This window comes from Neomonachus schauinslandi, chromosome 6, assembly GCF_002201575.2.
Source record: "Neomonachus schauinslandi chromosome 6, ASM220157v2, whole genome shotgun sequence".
Taxonomy (NCBI): domain Eukaryota; kingdom Metazoa; phylum Chordata; class Mammalia; order Carnivora; family Phocidae; genus Neomonachus; species Neomonachus schauinslandi.
In genome coordinates this window covers 101933017-101949463 of record NC_058408.1, presented here as the reverse complement: position 1 = coordinate 101949463, position 16447 = coordinate 101933017, and the positions used below count along the sequence as shown (strand labels likewise).

Below are 16447 nucleotides of genomic sequence, written 5' to 3'. Positions count from 1 at the left end.
TTTCCCTTGGAATAGAGGAAGCCTCATGAGAATGGATTTCTTATTGTTTAGTTCTCTGAGTTGAGATGACAAAGGGAGACATGAAGGCTATGGGCATAACTGGGGAATAAGTAAGTCAAACCTATCCTTATCCTGTCCAGTATCCCTGTTTTCTTTTCCCTTCTTGAGTGTGCCTTGTGTCCTCATAGTCCCTCATACTCCCTCCCTCAACCTGCCCTTTCCCTCATCAGGGTATATATATTTCTACATTTTTTCCCATGCCTATACAAGTATATAGATAAGTTTATTACCACCATTTTTTTAAAAAAATAAAATGAACGCTTGGGTGGCTCAGTCAGTTAAGTATCTGCCTTCGGCTTAGGTCATGATCCCAGGGTCTGGGATCGAGTCCCGCATCAGGCTTCCTGCTCAGCAGGGAACCTCCTTCTCCCTCTGCCTGCCGCTCTCTCATGCTCTCTCTGACAAATATATAAAATCTTTAAAAAAAAAAAATGAAGCCGTACTATACATATTATTCTGTCGCTTGATTTTTCACTTAATATATCATAGACATCCTTTTAGGTCTATTTGGTTCCATCTATAGACATTTATAAAATTGAATTTTTACTGGATATTTTACAAACTTTTTTATTTTTTTTTTAAAGATTTTATTTATTTTTTGACAGAGAGACAGCGAGAGAGGAAACACGAGCAGAGGGAGTGGGAGAGGGAGAAGCAGGCTTCCCGCCGAGCAGGGAGCCCAATGTGGGGCTCGATCCCAGGACCCTGGGATCATGACCTGAGCTGAAGGCAGACGCTTAACGACTGAGCCACTCAGGCGCCCCACAAACTTTTTTTTAAAAAAGATTTATTAATTTATTTTTAGAGAGAACAAGCGGGTGGGGGGAAGGGCAGAGGGAGACGGTAGAGAATCTCAAGCAGACTCCAAGCTGAGTGCAAAGCCTGCCACGGGGCTCAGTCTCTTAACCCTGAGATCATGGTATGATCCGAAACCAAGAGTCCGACACTTAAGTGACTGAGCCACCCAGGCACCCCTACAAACTTTTTTTTTATTGGATATTTTACAAACTCTTTAAAGAGATGTTGGAAGTTAAATCTGAGAAATTGACTTGCTTGAAGATTCCCAATGAGTTAGTGGCAACACATAGCTGAGTGCTGTCTAATGGTTAAGAGCATGGATTATGAATTTAACCTATTTGACTTTAGTTCAGCTCTACCATTTACCATCTTTGTCGCCTTAGGCAAGTTATTTATTCTCTTTGTGTCTCTGTTTCTTCATTCCTAAATGTGGGCAATAATAGTATCTACTTCATAGGTTGTCATGAGAATTAAATGAAATAATATATGTAAAAGTGCTTAAAACTGTGTAAATGCTCAACAAATGTTAGTTTTCACATTGTTATTGTTGTAATAAAGCCACTCAGGAAATATTTTACGATCATCATTATAATTCATAGCCCAGATTTAACCCTGAATCTGATGTGGAAAGCACTGTCCAAAACATGAACTCCAAATTGAATCAAGAGTTCCAAAGGAAAAGCAGTACAGTGGCCATAAATGCAGCAGGTGTCTAGTCTTAATTATGGAAATGTGACAATTTCTCTTCTCCCTTGCTTGTATTCAGGTGGGGAGATATCTTCCAAAAGCGAACTGGATGAACTGCAGGAGGAAGTGGCCAGGAGGGCCCAGGAACAGGAACTTAGAAGGAAACGGGAGAAGGAATTAGAGGCAGCTAAAGGGTTTAATCCTCATCCCAGCCGCTTCATGGACTTGGATGAACTGCAGAATCAGGGTAATTGTTGTGAGCATAGGTTGTGGGTGATGGGGACAGAGAGAGAGGGAAAAAAATAACTCAGGTTTGTAAATTCCTGTCTTCTATTTAGCTAAGTTGTGTTTTATCATAATTCACTCATTTTAGTGAGAACTAGTGAAAGTAGGAGGTGACAAGCCTATTGATTGGAAGACAGGCACTGATTTTGGGCTCATCTATTGAAAGTCTATAGTTTAGAGATAGTATATTGTTCATGAAAAATATTTCCCATGAATATCTATAGAAGGTGTAAATAAAACTGGTCACCATTCAGAAACAGCAGAACAGGACAGTGAGTGAGCGACACTGATGAGGGAAATTCTACTTGCTGGGCAGAAATAGACCCTTGAAATTGCCCACCTGGAGCCTGAAGGAAGTAGGTCTACCAAGCAGGTTCTAAGAACACAAAGCTTGATTTTCTTTTGATCCTCTGATGACGCATTTCCCAATCTCATACAATTTTCATGGACTTTACAAGGCTTCTCCAACTGCGCCACACTAGTTACTTTTTTCCTTCAATTGCTTTAGGATGTCATTTTGTACCAGAAGAGACTAGTCTTCAAAATAGGAGTTTAAAAAGACTGAGGTATATACCTTAAGTAGACTCCTGAAACTTATATCTCTGTTTTTCTTTCTGTGAAATGAATTTTTTGTTCTTATTATTCAGAATCCCCAGATGTAACAAATTATGCTACAGCAGTGCAAAGAATAGGAGTCAGTGCTGTTTTGGGTGGTTGCTTTCCTGCTGACCACTTCCTACTTTTTGTCAACACTTAGAGAAGTTTAGTGGGCTAGTTTGGGCCTATTTGGGGACCATTTTTCTCCTCTAATCCTATTGTCTTTTGATTTGAGGCAGTTGTTGCTTTATATTTCCCAAGGCATTGTATCTGTTTCCAAATTAGTTTTAAATTCCTAGTTCCTTAGTTGTCCCTATATTTGGATAGTCTTCTCTTCCTTTTCATCCTCAAGCTATGTCACCTTTGGGTATCAGGTTTATATTGTTTCTGAAGGAGGAATCTTGTCATCTCCTTCCCTTACCTTTTTTCCTTCCTCTGTTAATTGGGTATGACAATTGAAAGTTGAGAGAGAATCCTTCCGGCCACATTTCATTGTCAATTCTCTATACACTTTGATTCACAATCTCCTGGAAGAGCAAGGAATGGAGTACTAAGATTCTAGAACATTAGAATTAAAATCTAGCATAGTGATTGATCAACTATAGTCTGCCTGTATATCTATAGAGAACTTTTTTCATTTTAATGGCTCTCACTACCATCTCTGATTATAAAGATTGTATAGATTTAGTTTATGTCAAATATTATGAGAAAACTTTAGGCCTGGAGTGTGGGGTACCCATTATCTCTTGACAGACCTGAATGCCCGGTTCTTCAGGGCCAACTTACTACTTCCACTGCCTTCCCATTCCTCTCTAAAAACCCCAGTGAATTAGGGAGTGAATGTTAGGGGTTTGGAAGAGCCTTTCTTACCATGTCCAGCTGGAGGTAAGTGGAGGATGGGGACATTATGAGAGAAATGACTCTGACATTTTGATATTTTTTCTTGTGAGCTTGTGAAAACTCATCATTAATCACGATCATGGGTGAATTTACAATGTGGCTTACTACCAATTTATGGTTATGAGTGAGTAAAAGCCAAGGGGGTACATAAACTTGAGTGTTCTTTTACAAAAGTTGCCCTTACAGTACTTTCTTGCTTTTTCATCTGGCACTGTACTTGAACTCTTTTGTGCCTGCTTCGGTAGACATTTGCTTTCAGAGGAGGAAGGAATATTTCACTCTCACTGTATGGGAAAGTGACTTTTGCAGTCAGTTTGGCAGGCAAGGGTATGATGATAGAAAATACTTAGCACTGCTGATGAAAAGTGTGTGCTTGCAAACCAACAAGGCTGTTCAACTGCCTTGTTAGATATATTGAGGTTAGGAACTATAGAGCACCTGTGCCCAAGAGGTGTACTAACTTTCCAGCTGAGGGTGGCACAGAGAGGACTGTGAATTGATGTAGGAAAGAAGTTTTACAGATGGCTTTCCACAGAGTCGTGAAGCCACTTTTGCCTTAATGTAACAGTAGAGGTCTCCGTGGAGGTCTGGGACATTCTGACACTGGTTGGTAAGATGTATCTTGTTGCACTGTGGAAAAACAGATCAGTTCCAGGCATAAGAATCTACCCTTCTGCTGTAGACAATATTCTGTTCTTTTCTTGAGGGTCCCTTAAGAGCTCTTGGAATTGGAATATATGGTGGATAATGACATACTCCTCTTTCATGGCCTTGGCAATGTCTTGGTTAAGGTAAAAACAGATGTCCTGCATGTTTCAGAGAATTCTTCATAGTAATGGAGAGTTAGAATGAGGGTAGATCAAAGGCTCAGCAGCAAGGAGCTATGTGCACTGAAGGGAAACATCACTACATAGAAAAAGTTGGAACGAACTGTAATGAAAATGAAAAGTGCTGGCCCTTTCAGGGAGGAGTGACGGCTTTGAGAGGTCCTTGCAAGAGGCAGATTCAGTGTTTGAAGAGTCGCTGCATCTGGAACAGAAGGGAGACTGTGCTGCCGCTTTGGCTCTCTGTAACGAAGCTATCTGTAAGTAACTCTGACTGCCAGCGCTATGGCAGTTTTGACTAACCTCGGGATAGGTATCGTTAGAGTCATCACTCAGATGGGATGAAAACAGCTTTTTTGTCTCCTCACTGTCACTCTCCCAAACTGAGGTCCTTTAGGCTCTCTTAGCCCTTCAGATTTCTAAGTGTGCCACATGCTGTCACTGTGGCCTGTGGATATTTACTGGAATAACCTCAGCTGGAGTCCACAGATGAACTATCCAGCCATGCTTACTTTCTTATCCCAAGATAAAGTTAGACCTCAGATTTGAGGTTAGTCTGCTCTTTCTCTAGTTACTGAGTAGCTAGGTGGAGCTTATGGCAAGAAGAAATGAGTATATTGACCTCGACTTCCCAGGCCTGTGACTTTGCACGGCATATTTGATTCATGTTTCTCCCCTGCTTTCCTGGTATGCTGCACCATAAAGTTACAGTGAAGGACTAAGGCTTAGAATTTGTATCTGGTTCTTAAATGTGACCCACAAGAAGCTGTGTTCTGTAAAGACAGATGCAGATTTGGATCTTATTTCTGCTGTTGGCTGTCGGGAAGGGGAAGTTGGGAGCAAAGTGTGGAGACCAGAGTCGGACAGGTCAGTTGCAAAGGACGAGAGTGGCAGTCTCTAAGACGGAAGCACCAGTTTCTCTTCCTGACTCATTTTAGTTTAACTTTTTGTTTTGTTTTTTTTAAATTCGAATTAACCTGTTTGGCCTCCATGGCTTCCATGAATGTTCCTTAGAGCCAGAGCCAGCTCTTTACCCTGGACAGTATGTGCATGGTCCACGCCTTGCATTCCTGCTGCATATTTTGAGTTTTACTGCATATCTTTGCTCATTTTTGGTTCAATTTTATTTTTATTTTTGTTTGTATTTTGTGTTCTGTTTCTGCTATATTTTCTTTTGCATTTTAGCTAAACTAAGACTTGCCCTGCATGGTGCCAGCTCTAGCACGCACAGCAGAGCCCTAGTCGATAAGAAGTTGCAAATCAGTATTCGAAAAGCACGGAGCCTGCAGGAGCGCATGCAGCAGCAGCAATCATCGCCGCGGCCGTCGCAGCCCTCAGCCTGCCTCCCCTCGCAGGGGGCAGCCCTCCCTCAGCCAACAAGGTAGTGCCTGGGATCCACTGTAGTTTATGGACACCAGGGGAGGAAATGACCATGGGTACTCCATGGTCAGAGCTCTCCTTGTTTTGGTGACTGCAGGGGACAGAGAAGAGTCCTCTGGAAAGATTTTCTGCTCAGGCCAGACATACAGCAGAAAAAGCTCATCCCACTGCTGGTCCTTTCCTTAATAGTTCCTAGAAAGATACAGAAAGTATGGCATAATAAATAGACCATTTGTCCATATTTCCTGTGGGTGAGTTTGTCCCTGGACTTGTGTAACAACATGATTATTAAATTTGTACATATTATGTTCTCAGACATGGCAATTGGAGCTCTATTGCAATAGAAACCATGTGGTTTGTTTTGGGGATTTCAGTGCTTCCTGTCCCTGGTGGAAGCAGAGAAAGCAGGCTTTGCTCTGATTGAACCATAGAGAAGAGACACAAAGATTCCCTTTGTTTTGCTTTGCTATGGGCAGCAATAGGAAAAAAGTCCCCGGGGCCATTGGTGTAGTTTTCACACTTTAGCTCTTGAATTTGGTTCTATTTATAATACACAGATTTAAGTTAAAATTAATTTTCGCTGTTAATAGGCCTAAGTAGTTCCCAGAATATAAATACTATAAAAACAGCTAACATTTATTGAACATTAAAAAAAAAAAGATTTATTTATTTTTAGAGAGAGAGAGAGCAAGCTAGAGCTGGGGGAGGGCAGAGGGAGAGGGAAGAGAGAATCTCAAGCACACTCCACACTGAATGCAGAGCCCAGCGCAGGGCTCGAACCCACCACTCCAAGATCATGACCCGAGCTGAAACCAAGAGTCAGACGCTCAACTGACTGAGCCACCCAGGCACCCCATTTATTGTCCAGGCACTAAGCTAAACACTTTAATTCTTGCAGTAACTTTAGGAGATAGGGACTGTCACTTAGCGATATTTTATAAAGCGCAGGGAGTATAAAATACATAAGGTACCCAAGATTGTTCAGCTAGTAAGTGGTAGAGGTGTGGACTTCAAATCCAGGCCTGTTTCACTCCATTAGGTCTGCTCCATAAGTATAATGATATATTCTTCATAATGTTGTAAGGGTAACTGGGTGGCTATGCTCACAAAAGTTGATAGTATATTATCATTCAAATTTAATGCTAATAGCTAGGATCTTCCTTTTTCTTCATTTCTCCTACAGTATATCTAGTAGTTGAATGCTGATCTGAGAAGCTGATGAGAGATATGTTTTGAATATAAGCAATTTAGGCAGCTAAACTCTTTCTAGAAAACTTACACCACTTGATATATGTGAGTAATTGAGACTTTTATTTAAGTGCTTCTAATACTGAGGTTTTTAGGTCAGAAATACAAAACAATTAGTAAGAAGCCTAGTAAATGCAGTTAATTTCTAGTCTTACTCCCAAATCTCTAGAGAGTCACAGTGCATTACTTTGGGAAAATATCTCAGTGAATAATGCAACCAAATCCAGATTATGAAAGCACACTTGAAGTGGTTGAATTCTGTGTAATCTCATGAACCCAAATTACCCTGTACTCTGTAAATGTGCCTTTTGGTTCTTTTGGCTGGTCTGCCTCTCAGGACCCCAGGTATGAGTGATTTTCTAGGCTTTGCTCACCTTCCATGTCATCTGCATGTGGGATTAGCAATTTTTGTTTTTTAATTTGCAAGAAGAATATGATTGGAATGGGACTTCAGAGGCAGTGAAGAATATTGACCAGGACTTCACTTAATATTACTGTGTGCCGCTTTAGAGAGGGCATTTAATAAAGAGGATCAATATTACCTATTGCTTGGGTGTGAGCTGACCATATGCCTGCCTTCTCTTGTGAACCTCTGAACTCTTGACTCTACTTGTGCTTGTCTCTCTATTTATTTTTACCATTCCTTTTGTGGATGGCTAGAAATGGGAACCAAATGAACAGGTCTTTTTGTAAGTGATCTTGTCATTTAAGGCAGCTTATGACTGGTTCTCTCCATTTATTTCAGTGAACAGCCTATCCCGCTCCAAGTATTGTTAAGCCAGGAGGCTCAACTGGAACCCTGCACGAATACAGAGTTTGGGGCCAGTTCTTTCATCCACTCACCTGCTTCCTGCCATGAGTCACACTCATCACTATTCCCAGAGTCATCTGCCCTGTCTGCCCCCCAGCACAATTCCCCTACTAGGTCTGCCTCAAACCTTCTGACTTCAGTTGAGGAGGACAACATTGACCCTTCTGCACTCCACAGGCAGGCCTTACCTAAAACACCAGGGAGGACTGAGAAGAATGCTCATTATGGTTGGGAACCATTGGATGTACCAGAGGGTAAGCTGCAAGGCTACAGGGGTGACAACAGCAGCTGTACCAGGTTCCCCCCACAAGAAGGAAGAGGCATTGATCAAGAACAGCTATTCCAAGAAAAGAGGGATCCTGCTGTCTCATCCCAGATGATGCCTTGGTCACACTCAACTGGAACAGATACCTCTGAGAGAGGAGATGCACACAGCCTAGGCTGTAGTCCTTCAAGTTCATCAGCTCAGCCCAGCCTTCCCCTGTACAGGGCCTGCCACCCCGTAATGCCTGCTGCTTCCTCACCTATGCTTCACTCTCCTGATACTGTGCAGAAAACTAACCAATGCTTCCAAGCCAAAAGCCTCAAAACTTTGTTGATTTCAAAAGTGGATGGAGGCAGTGAGGATCCCTGTAGGCCAGAGTTTCCCAGCACAAAGGGGCTTGTCCGCTCGCTAGCAGAGCAGTTCCAGAGGATGCAAGGTGCCTCCACAAAGGATGGCACAGGTTCCCAGGATAGAAGTTTGACAAATAGTCTAAGGAAGAACTCTTCCCCTTCTGACTCTAAGCCTCCCTTCCTACAGGGTCAAGGGAAAGGCCATTGGCCTTGGGCAAAACAACAATCCTCCTTGGGTGGTAGGGACAGACTACCTTCCTGGGAAGAGCCTGCTGATTATCCTTCTCTTGCCATGTACTCTGGGCTGCCTAATAGTGAAACTTCTAGGGGAAGACAGCCCAGATTGGCAGAACCAAGCATGAACCAAGGAAAGCCATCTCAAGTGAGAGATGCTAGGCCTAAGGAACTGGGCAACGGTGTTGACTTGGGGACTTCCTTACCTTTGGACTCCTGGGTGAATGTCACAAGGCTCTGTGATTCTCAACTTAAACATGGGGTCCCTGGGCCAGGAATGAAGTCCTCCCCCCACGATTCCCATACCTGTGTAGCCTATCCAGAAAAAAACCACATCCTTTTGCATCCACATTGGAACCAAGACACAGAGCAGGAAGCCTCAGAATTGGAGTCTCTCTACCAAGCCAGTCTTCAGGCTTCTCAAGCTGGCTGTTCTGGATGGGGGCAGCAAGATGTGGCCTGGCACTCATTTAACCAAACAGGTAAGAATGCAACCATGGGCAGGGGGAGTGGGGGACATAAAAAAGCTAAAAGTGAGAGGACAAGATCAGAAGAGGGGTGGCATTCTGTCCAGATAACATCCCCAGCTTAGGAGGTGGTAGCAGATCTTCTGACTTTATTCATAAAGACTTTAGGACAAGAGCTAGACCTTTTTCTGGCTAGAGTAGAATCATCATGGTCTAGTTCTCTCTTCTAAAGGAAGAGATCAATGAGTATATGCCCAGGGCTTCTGCAGTATGTAGTGCTAAGGAGTGGTTCATAGGTCTTTGAGAGGGACTCAGCATGAAGTAGGGAAGGCTAAGAAGAAAAGTCATCCTTCTATGGCTTAAGAGCTGAACTAATCCAAGATCCAGCTTCCAGATCCAACTTGCAACAAGGATGCCCCACATTGAGCCATATCTCCCAATGTGGCATTTCCAGATCATACTGAACCAGAAATATCAAGATCTTCCTTGATCCCTTCAGGAACTACCCGGTGTAAAATTTTCAAGATTGTATACCTGTAGGGTTCCTGTTCACTGACTACCCCTTAGATTATATTGTGTGAAGAATGAAGTCTACACCTTAAATGTACTTCACAGACTTAGTTCTGGAAACTGAAGACATGAAGAATATTTATAACTTAGATTGATGTACTTGAGAACTCCAAAGCCTGAACTGTTATCCTGGTTCCATCATTAACTGTCAGCATAAATTTGGACAAGTCACTTACTATCCCATGGCCAAATTTTTACCTGTAAAATTAGAGAATGGGTTCAATGATTTGTTTTAAAGATGCCTTCCAACTCTTAAAATGATATATATAATTCTGTGAAATTGAACTCAGAGAATTTTATCTTTAGCTCAGTATGGCAGTTTCCATAACAGTACAGGTTCCTTGCATGCTGCCAACTGATGTTTGAATACAGCCATGGAAGTATTTATTGAGTACCTAGAAGCTGTTCCTAGAAGCTGTTGGTGAGGGGATATTACATAAATATAAAATTTGATATTAAGGTATGTTTTTAGGGTATGGATCACAGTGTAGACTTTGCAATAACGTTATATTAAGTGCTCCCTAGGTACATGGGACCGGGCAGTATGGGAAGATTCTAAAGAACAAGGAAAAGCTCGCATCTACTTCAATTAGCTTCCTGTCTGAGGGAGAAAGAATATACAAATGTCAAGTATTTTAAGAATAATAATAAACACATATAAAAGAATATATTACAATTAAAATTAAACTAACTGAATGTCAAGCATCATATTACCAAAAAAACCCAAACAAACAAAAAAACTCTTACATTACCCAAAATAGGAAATTTTTCATTGTAGATACTTTTGAAAATATATAAAGTAACAAAAATCATTGATAATCCCACTCATAGTTTCATGAGTTTACTTCTGGCTTTGTTTTTTTATGCATATCCACTATATATTTTGTTTTGTTTTTAAAAACAAATTGTTATAATATATGTATGCAGTTTATTCTCATGATATTTTTATATTATATTCATGAGCATTTTCCCTTTGAAAAAAACTACCTTTAAGGACTGGCAATATGTTGCATATGAAGGTACTGTAATATATTCAACCATTTTACTATACTTTCTGTACTTCCAATTTTTAGATAAATAGATGATGAATATCTTTATATGTAAGTGTTTGGCCACAATTCTGATAAGCTTCTCAGAATAAATTTTTAGAAGGATAATAACAGTTGAAGGTTATTTACTTTTAAAAATTTCTTGATTATGTACTGGTAAATTAGCCTTCAGGAAGATTATACTTCTGAAAACAATTTGGAAAGAGTACCTACCAAACATTACTTTTTTGCTTAATATTAAGTGAACAAAAATTAGTTAAAAAAAATCCATCTGATGAGTCAGTCCTCAAAATCCTTGTCAAACCAAACTAGCCTTTATTTTGACATAAAGAAGTGATCAGGTGGAATAAATCAGGAAATAGATAATGAAGGGAAATGCCAATTAGGATCTGTATATGATAGGATATATCTTTAGGGGAGTCACTCTTTATCTTATTGTAAAGCATTTTTTAAGTACCAAGGTACTTTCTCCCCCCAGCTTTATTGATAGAATTGACAAATAACATTGTATAAGGTTAAAGTGTATAATGTGAAGGTTTGACACATGTATATTTGAAATGATTACCACAATAAGGTTAGTTAATACAACCATCACCACGGATAAATTGTAGTTTTTTTGTAAGAACATTTAAGATCTACTCTCTTAGCAACTTTCAGGTAAATAATGCAATATTGTTAACTACAGTCACAATCCTGTACATTAGATCCCCAGGATTTATTCAGCTTATAATTGGAAGATTATATCCTTTGACCATCACCTTCCCATTTCCCCCACCCTCCAGCTGCTGTCAACTACCATTCTATGTTTCAGTGAATTTGTTTCTTTTTAGATTCCACATATAAGTGAGGTCATGTAGTATTTGTTTTTCTCTGACTTAACACTTTAAAAAAAGCTTTATTGATATATAATTTACATACCATACAATTCATCTACTTAATATGTATAATTCTGTTTTTTAAGTATATTCACAGAATTTTCCATCCATCACCACAATCAGTTTTAAAGTGTTTTCATCACCCCATGGGGTGCCTGGGTGTCTCAGTTGGTTAAGTGTCCCACTCTTGATTTTGGCTCAGGTCATGATCTCAGGGTCATGAGATCAAGCCCCACGTTGGGCTCTGTGCTCAGTGTGGCGTCTGCTTGAGATTCTCTCTCTCTCCCTCTTCCTCTATATTCTCCCTCCCACCCTGCACATGCTCTCTCTCTCTAAAATAAATAAATAAAATCTTTAAAGAAACCCGCTACCCGGGATGCCTGAGTGGCTCAGTCGTTAAGTGTCTGCCTTCGGCTCAGGTCATGATTCCAGGGTCCTGGGATCGAGCCCCGCATTGGGCTCCCTGCTCCATGGGAAGCCTGCTTCTCCCTCTCCCACTCCCTCTGCTTGTGTTCCCTCTTTCGCTGTCTCTCTCTGTCCAATAAATAAATAAAATCTTTTTTTTTTTTAAAGATTTTATTTATTTATTTGAGAGAGAGAGAATGAGAGACAGAGAGCACGAGAGGGAAGAGGGCAGAGGGAGAAGCAGACCCCCTGCCGAGCAGGGAGCCCGATGCGGGACTCGATCCCGGGACTCCAGGATCATGACCTGAGCCGAAGGCAGTCGCCTAACCAACTGAGCCGCCCAGGCGCCCTAAATAAAATCTTTAAAAAAAAAAAAAAAAGAAACCCGCTACCCATTAGTAGTCACTCCACATTTCCCCCTACCCCTGTCTCCCCCCAGCCCCAGGCAACCTGTAATCTATTTTGTCTATAGATTTGCCTGTTTTGGATACATGATATAATGGAATTGTACAGTATATGTTGTTTTGTGACCAGATTAATTTTGACATTATAGTTGTTTTTTTTTTTAAGATTTTATTTATTTATTTGACAGCGAGAGCGGGAACACAAGCAGGGGGAGTGGGAGAGAGAGAAGCAGACTTCCCACCAAGCAGGGAGTCTGACTTGGGGCTCGATCCCAGGACCCTGGGATCATGACCTGAGCTGAAGGCAGATGCTTAATGACTGAGCCACCCAGGCGCCCCTAATTTTGACGTTATAGTTTCTAAAGAGTTATATAAACATTGCTGTTGACCTATATTTCTAAATTTCATAGAATTTTGAAGTTAGGCAGACATCATCTTAAAAATAACTTTTTATTATAGAAAGTTTCAATTCTATTCAAGAGTAATGAGTAAATGTTACAATAGCCCTCCAATACTTATCATTAGCTTCCACAGTGATTATCTTGACCAGTTATCAACATATGGCCAATTCTGATTTACCCCCCCCCAACCTTTCCCTTCCCTACTGGATTATTTTACTGTTTATTTATTTATATATGTTTTATTTTATTTATTTTTTTATTTCCTTAAATAATCTCTAATTAGGTCTCAAACTCACAACCCTGAGATCAAGAGTTGCACACTCCACTTACGAGTCAGCCAAGTACCCCTCTACTGGATTATTTTAAAGCAAATCCCAGACATTATATTATTTCATCCATAAACAATTTGGAATGTATCTCTAAGAAATACAAACTCTTTTTTAAAAGGCAAAACTATAATATTATACCTAAAAAATTAACAATAATTTTTAATACAATACAATAACTAGCCAGTAATTCTCATTTTTTCAATTATCCCATAAATGTCTTTTCACAGTTGGTTTATTTCAAATTAGGATTCAAACAAGATCTACACACTGCATTTTGTTTATTTGTTTCAAGGCTTTTTTTAGCCTATAAAATTCCGGGTTTTTTTTCCCCTTAGCACTTATTTATGGAAGAAATTTGGTCATTTGTCAAAAACACATTCTAGATTTTACTGATTATATTCTAGTAATTTTTTCTTTTTTAAAACATGTTCTTCTTGTTTTTTTGTAATCTGGTAGTTAGGGCTAGAGGCTTGATTAAAGTCAGGTTCAATTTTTTTTTAAGTTTTATTTATTTAAGTAATCTCTACACCCAAGGTGGGGCTTGAACTCACTACCCCAAGATCAAGAGTTCTGCACACCTCCAACTGAGCCAGCCACGCGACCTTCAGTTTTTGTTTTTGTTTTTAATAAGAATATTATAGAGGTAGTACTTTGTATTTCTTTTTTTTTAATTTAAGATTTATTTATTTGAGAGAGTGTGTGTGCACACGTGAGCAGGGGGCAGGGGTAGAGGGAGAGGGAGACAGAATCTCAAGCAGACTCCCTGCTGACCGGGGAACTGGACATATGGGGGCTTGATCTCAGGATCCTGAGAGCATGACCTGAGCTGAAATCAAGAGTCAGACGCTTAACCCACTTGAGCCACCCAGGTGCCCCTACTTTGTATTTCTTATATCAGGAAGTGCATGATATCTGGTAGTCTGTCTTCTTGTTACTGTTGATCCATGAGTAGACATCATCTTAACTCTATCTTCTATCAAATCCATATATCCCCTCAACAGTACTCCTTACAGGTAGCCACCTTCACCTCTGCTGAAATATCTTTACAAGAATCAGTCTATTCCCTTCAGGAGGTTCCAACAGCCACCTCCTTGTCTAGTAATCAGACTTTATTAGAAGAACACCACATTCTAACCATTACAGCTGTAATTCTTAAATCTGGCTGCCCATCATAGTCACCCAAGGAGTGGCTTTTTAAAAAACACAAATAATTTTACATAAATGGGATGACAACATACATGCTGTTTTCATAGACATTTTCTTACTTATCTTTCCTCCTCTTACATAAATTCCTACCTTTTATCCTCCACCTTCTAGGTAATAATCTAATGTGCATATTTCTGTATTTTTCTGTTCATATAATCCTATGTAGACCTACCTATACAGTGGGGTTTTTTGCCTCATGATAGTATTACAGACTTTTTTTTTCCTTTTAACTTAACAATCCTTCATGAAAATCCCTCCAAGTCAGCTAGTTTAACTCAGTTCATTCTTTTTAGTGAGTGGCTGGGCATATTTGATAGTGTAGATACCTTAGTGTATTTAGTCATTCTGCCAAACGGGCATTACTTTATTTCTAGTTTTTTGTCCACTACAAATAATGCCTCAATAAACTGGTATTTTTGCTTCTTATTCCTTGGAATAGAATTGTTGGATAAAAGGGTAAATCATATTTTCAATTTTAATGGATATTTCTAAACAGCCTTTTTTTGGGAAGACTATAACATTTCAAACTTCCTTCAACAATGTTTGGGGATATTCTCCTATACTTTTCAGGGAAGCGTTTTATTTTTTTTAAAGATTTTATTTATTTATTTGACAGGGAGAGACACAGCGAGAGAGGGAACACAAGCAGGGCGAGTGGGAGAGGGAGAAGCAGGCTTCCCGCCGAGCAGAGAGCCCGATGTGGGGCCCGATCCCAGGACCCAGGGCCTGATCCCAGGACCATGACTTGAGCCGAAGGCAGATGCTTAACGGCTGAGCCACTCAGGCACCCCTGTTTTATTTATTTTTAAATATTTTATTTTTAAATAATCTCTACGCCCAACTCCTAACCTGGAGATCAAGAGTCACGTGCTTCACTGACTGAGCCAGCCAGGTGCCCCTCAGGGAAGTCTTTTAAAAATAAATATTCCCAGGCTCACTACAAAGATTCTGATTCAGCAGGGCTGTGGAGAGATAGAGGAATCTGTATTTTTAAAGGTCCTAGATGAATCTGAGGTGGTAGTAGAACCTCTGTACCAGGAAATACTAAAAATAATATTTTAGCTTGGTATCAGGAATATCCTCCTTTAGCCAGATACATGTATTACAATCAAAATATCAAATCAAGACGTGAATTGGTGATAGACATATACATTAAATGTAGGTCAAGGGCATGTGCATTTTCAGAATGGAAGGCTTAATTAGTTGTATTGGGGCAAGCCCCTTGGGAGTCACATATCCAGTTTGGAGCAGTTCTTAATAATCTAGCAAGATTTTGAGGAAGAGATAAGCATTTAGTGATTGTTTAGAATTTAAGCAGTTAGTGATTGAGAGAAGCTAATGGGGAAATAAAAGAGCGTTACACATACAAAATATTGTTGAAGAGTTCCTGCCCATAGTAATAGGAAGTGAGATCAAGAGACTTGAATTTTAATTCTGATTAATCGACTTACTACCTTTCAAACCCTGGAACTCATTTTCCTGTTACATAAAATGAGGAGGCTTGATAGATGATTACTATATTCACTTCAATTCCTAAGTAGACTGAAGATAATGTTCCCCTTGTCATCACAGACACTCTAGAGAACAACTATGTTGGACAGTTTCCTCTGTATATATTGTAAGTCTTGGGCAAAAGTCTGACAGAAGCAAAGCTGATTGTGTTTAAAAAATTGAAATGAGGCAAGATGGGGACATTCAGCGGTCTTTCCACAGAGCCCCTTCTGTACAAGTTCTTCAAAGCCTTTGTTCTGAGACCCTTGTTGACCTATAGGAAACTATCCATATTCTGAAACTCCTGTTTCTACATTATAGGAGCACATCTCCATTCAATTCAGGGATACATATTTGTTATTTCATGAAAAGAACTCCTGAGTTTTTGTTTGTTTGTTTTTGTTTTGTTTTTTGCTGACAGGCTGAAGTTAGGCTCCAGGAGAAGAGATGGCTTCAACTTGTATTTATGTTTTCCTCCTCAGGCTCTGCAGATGGTGTGGGGAGGAGGTTGCACTCAGCCCCTGGCCTTGGTCTCTCAAGGACCCCAACAGCAGAAATGGAGCACAGTCTCCATGAAGCCAGCACAGTGCCTGCTTCTCAGGTAGCAGCCTCAGGTCCTACAGTGCTGGCATGGGGTGGTGCGTTGGGAAAGGAAGTGTGGAAAGATATGAGTGGTAGGATTGGTGGTAAGGCAGGAGCATGGTAACGTGGGGCTCTTGGAAGAGAACAAGGTCTGTGATTGAGCAGAGATTGCCACATGGCCACTACCTTTCAAATGCATCTAATTCAGGTCTCTAGTAGTGAGGTCTTA

The 16447-nt window shown here is 40.3% G+C and overlaps 1 protein-coding gene across 7 annotated transcripts in view; it reads left to right on the top strand.

The window, feature by feature from the left end:
* Positions 1-16447, top strand: part of USP54 (ubiquitin specific peptidase 54) — a 59749-nt gene that overhangs the window by 36377 nt on the left and 6925 nt on the right. For 5 of the 7 annotated variants that reach the window (XM_044916059.1, XM_044916061.1, XM_021700259.2 and 2 more), the window contains 5 exons: positions 1625-1792; positions 4292-4411; positions 5337-5532; positions 7525-8921; positions 16119-16237. In XM_044916059.1, coding sequence (XP_044771994.1) covers positions 1625-1792; positions 4292-4411; positions 5337-5532; positions 7525-8921; positions 16119-16237 — 2000 coding nt within the window. The remainder of the gene's footprint in view (positions 1-1624; positions 1793-4291; positions 4412-5336; positions 5533-7524; positions 8922-16118; positions 16238-16447) is intronic. The other 2 variants (XM_021700261.2, XM_044916060.1) reach the window with 2 other exon arrangements.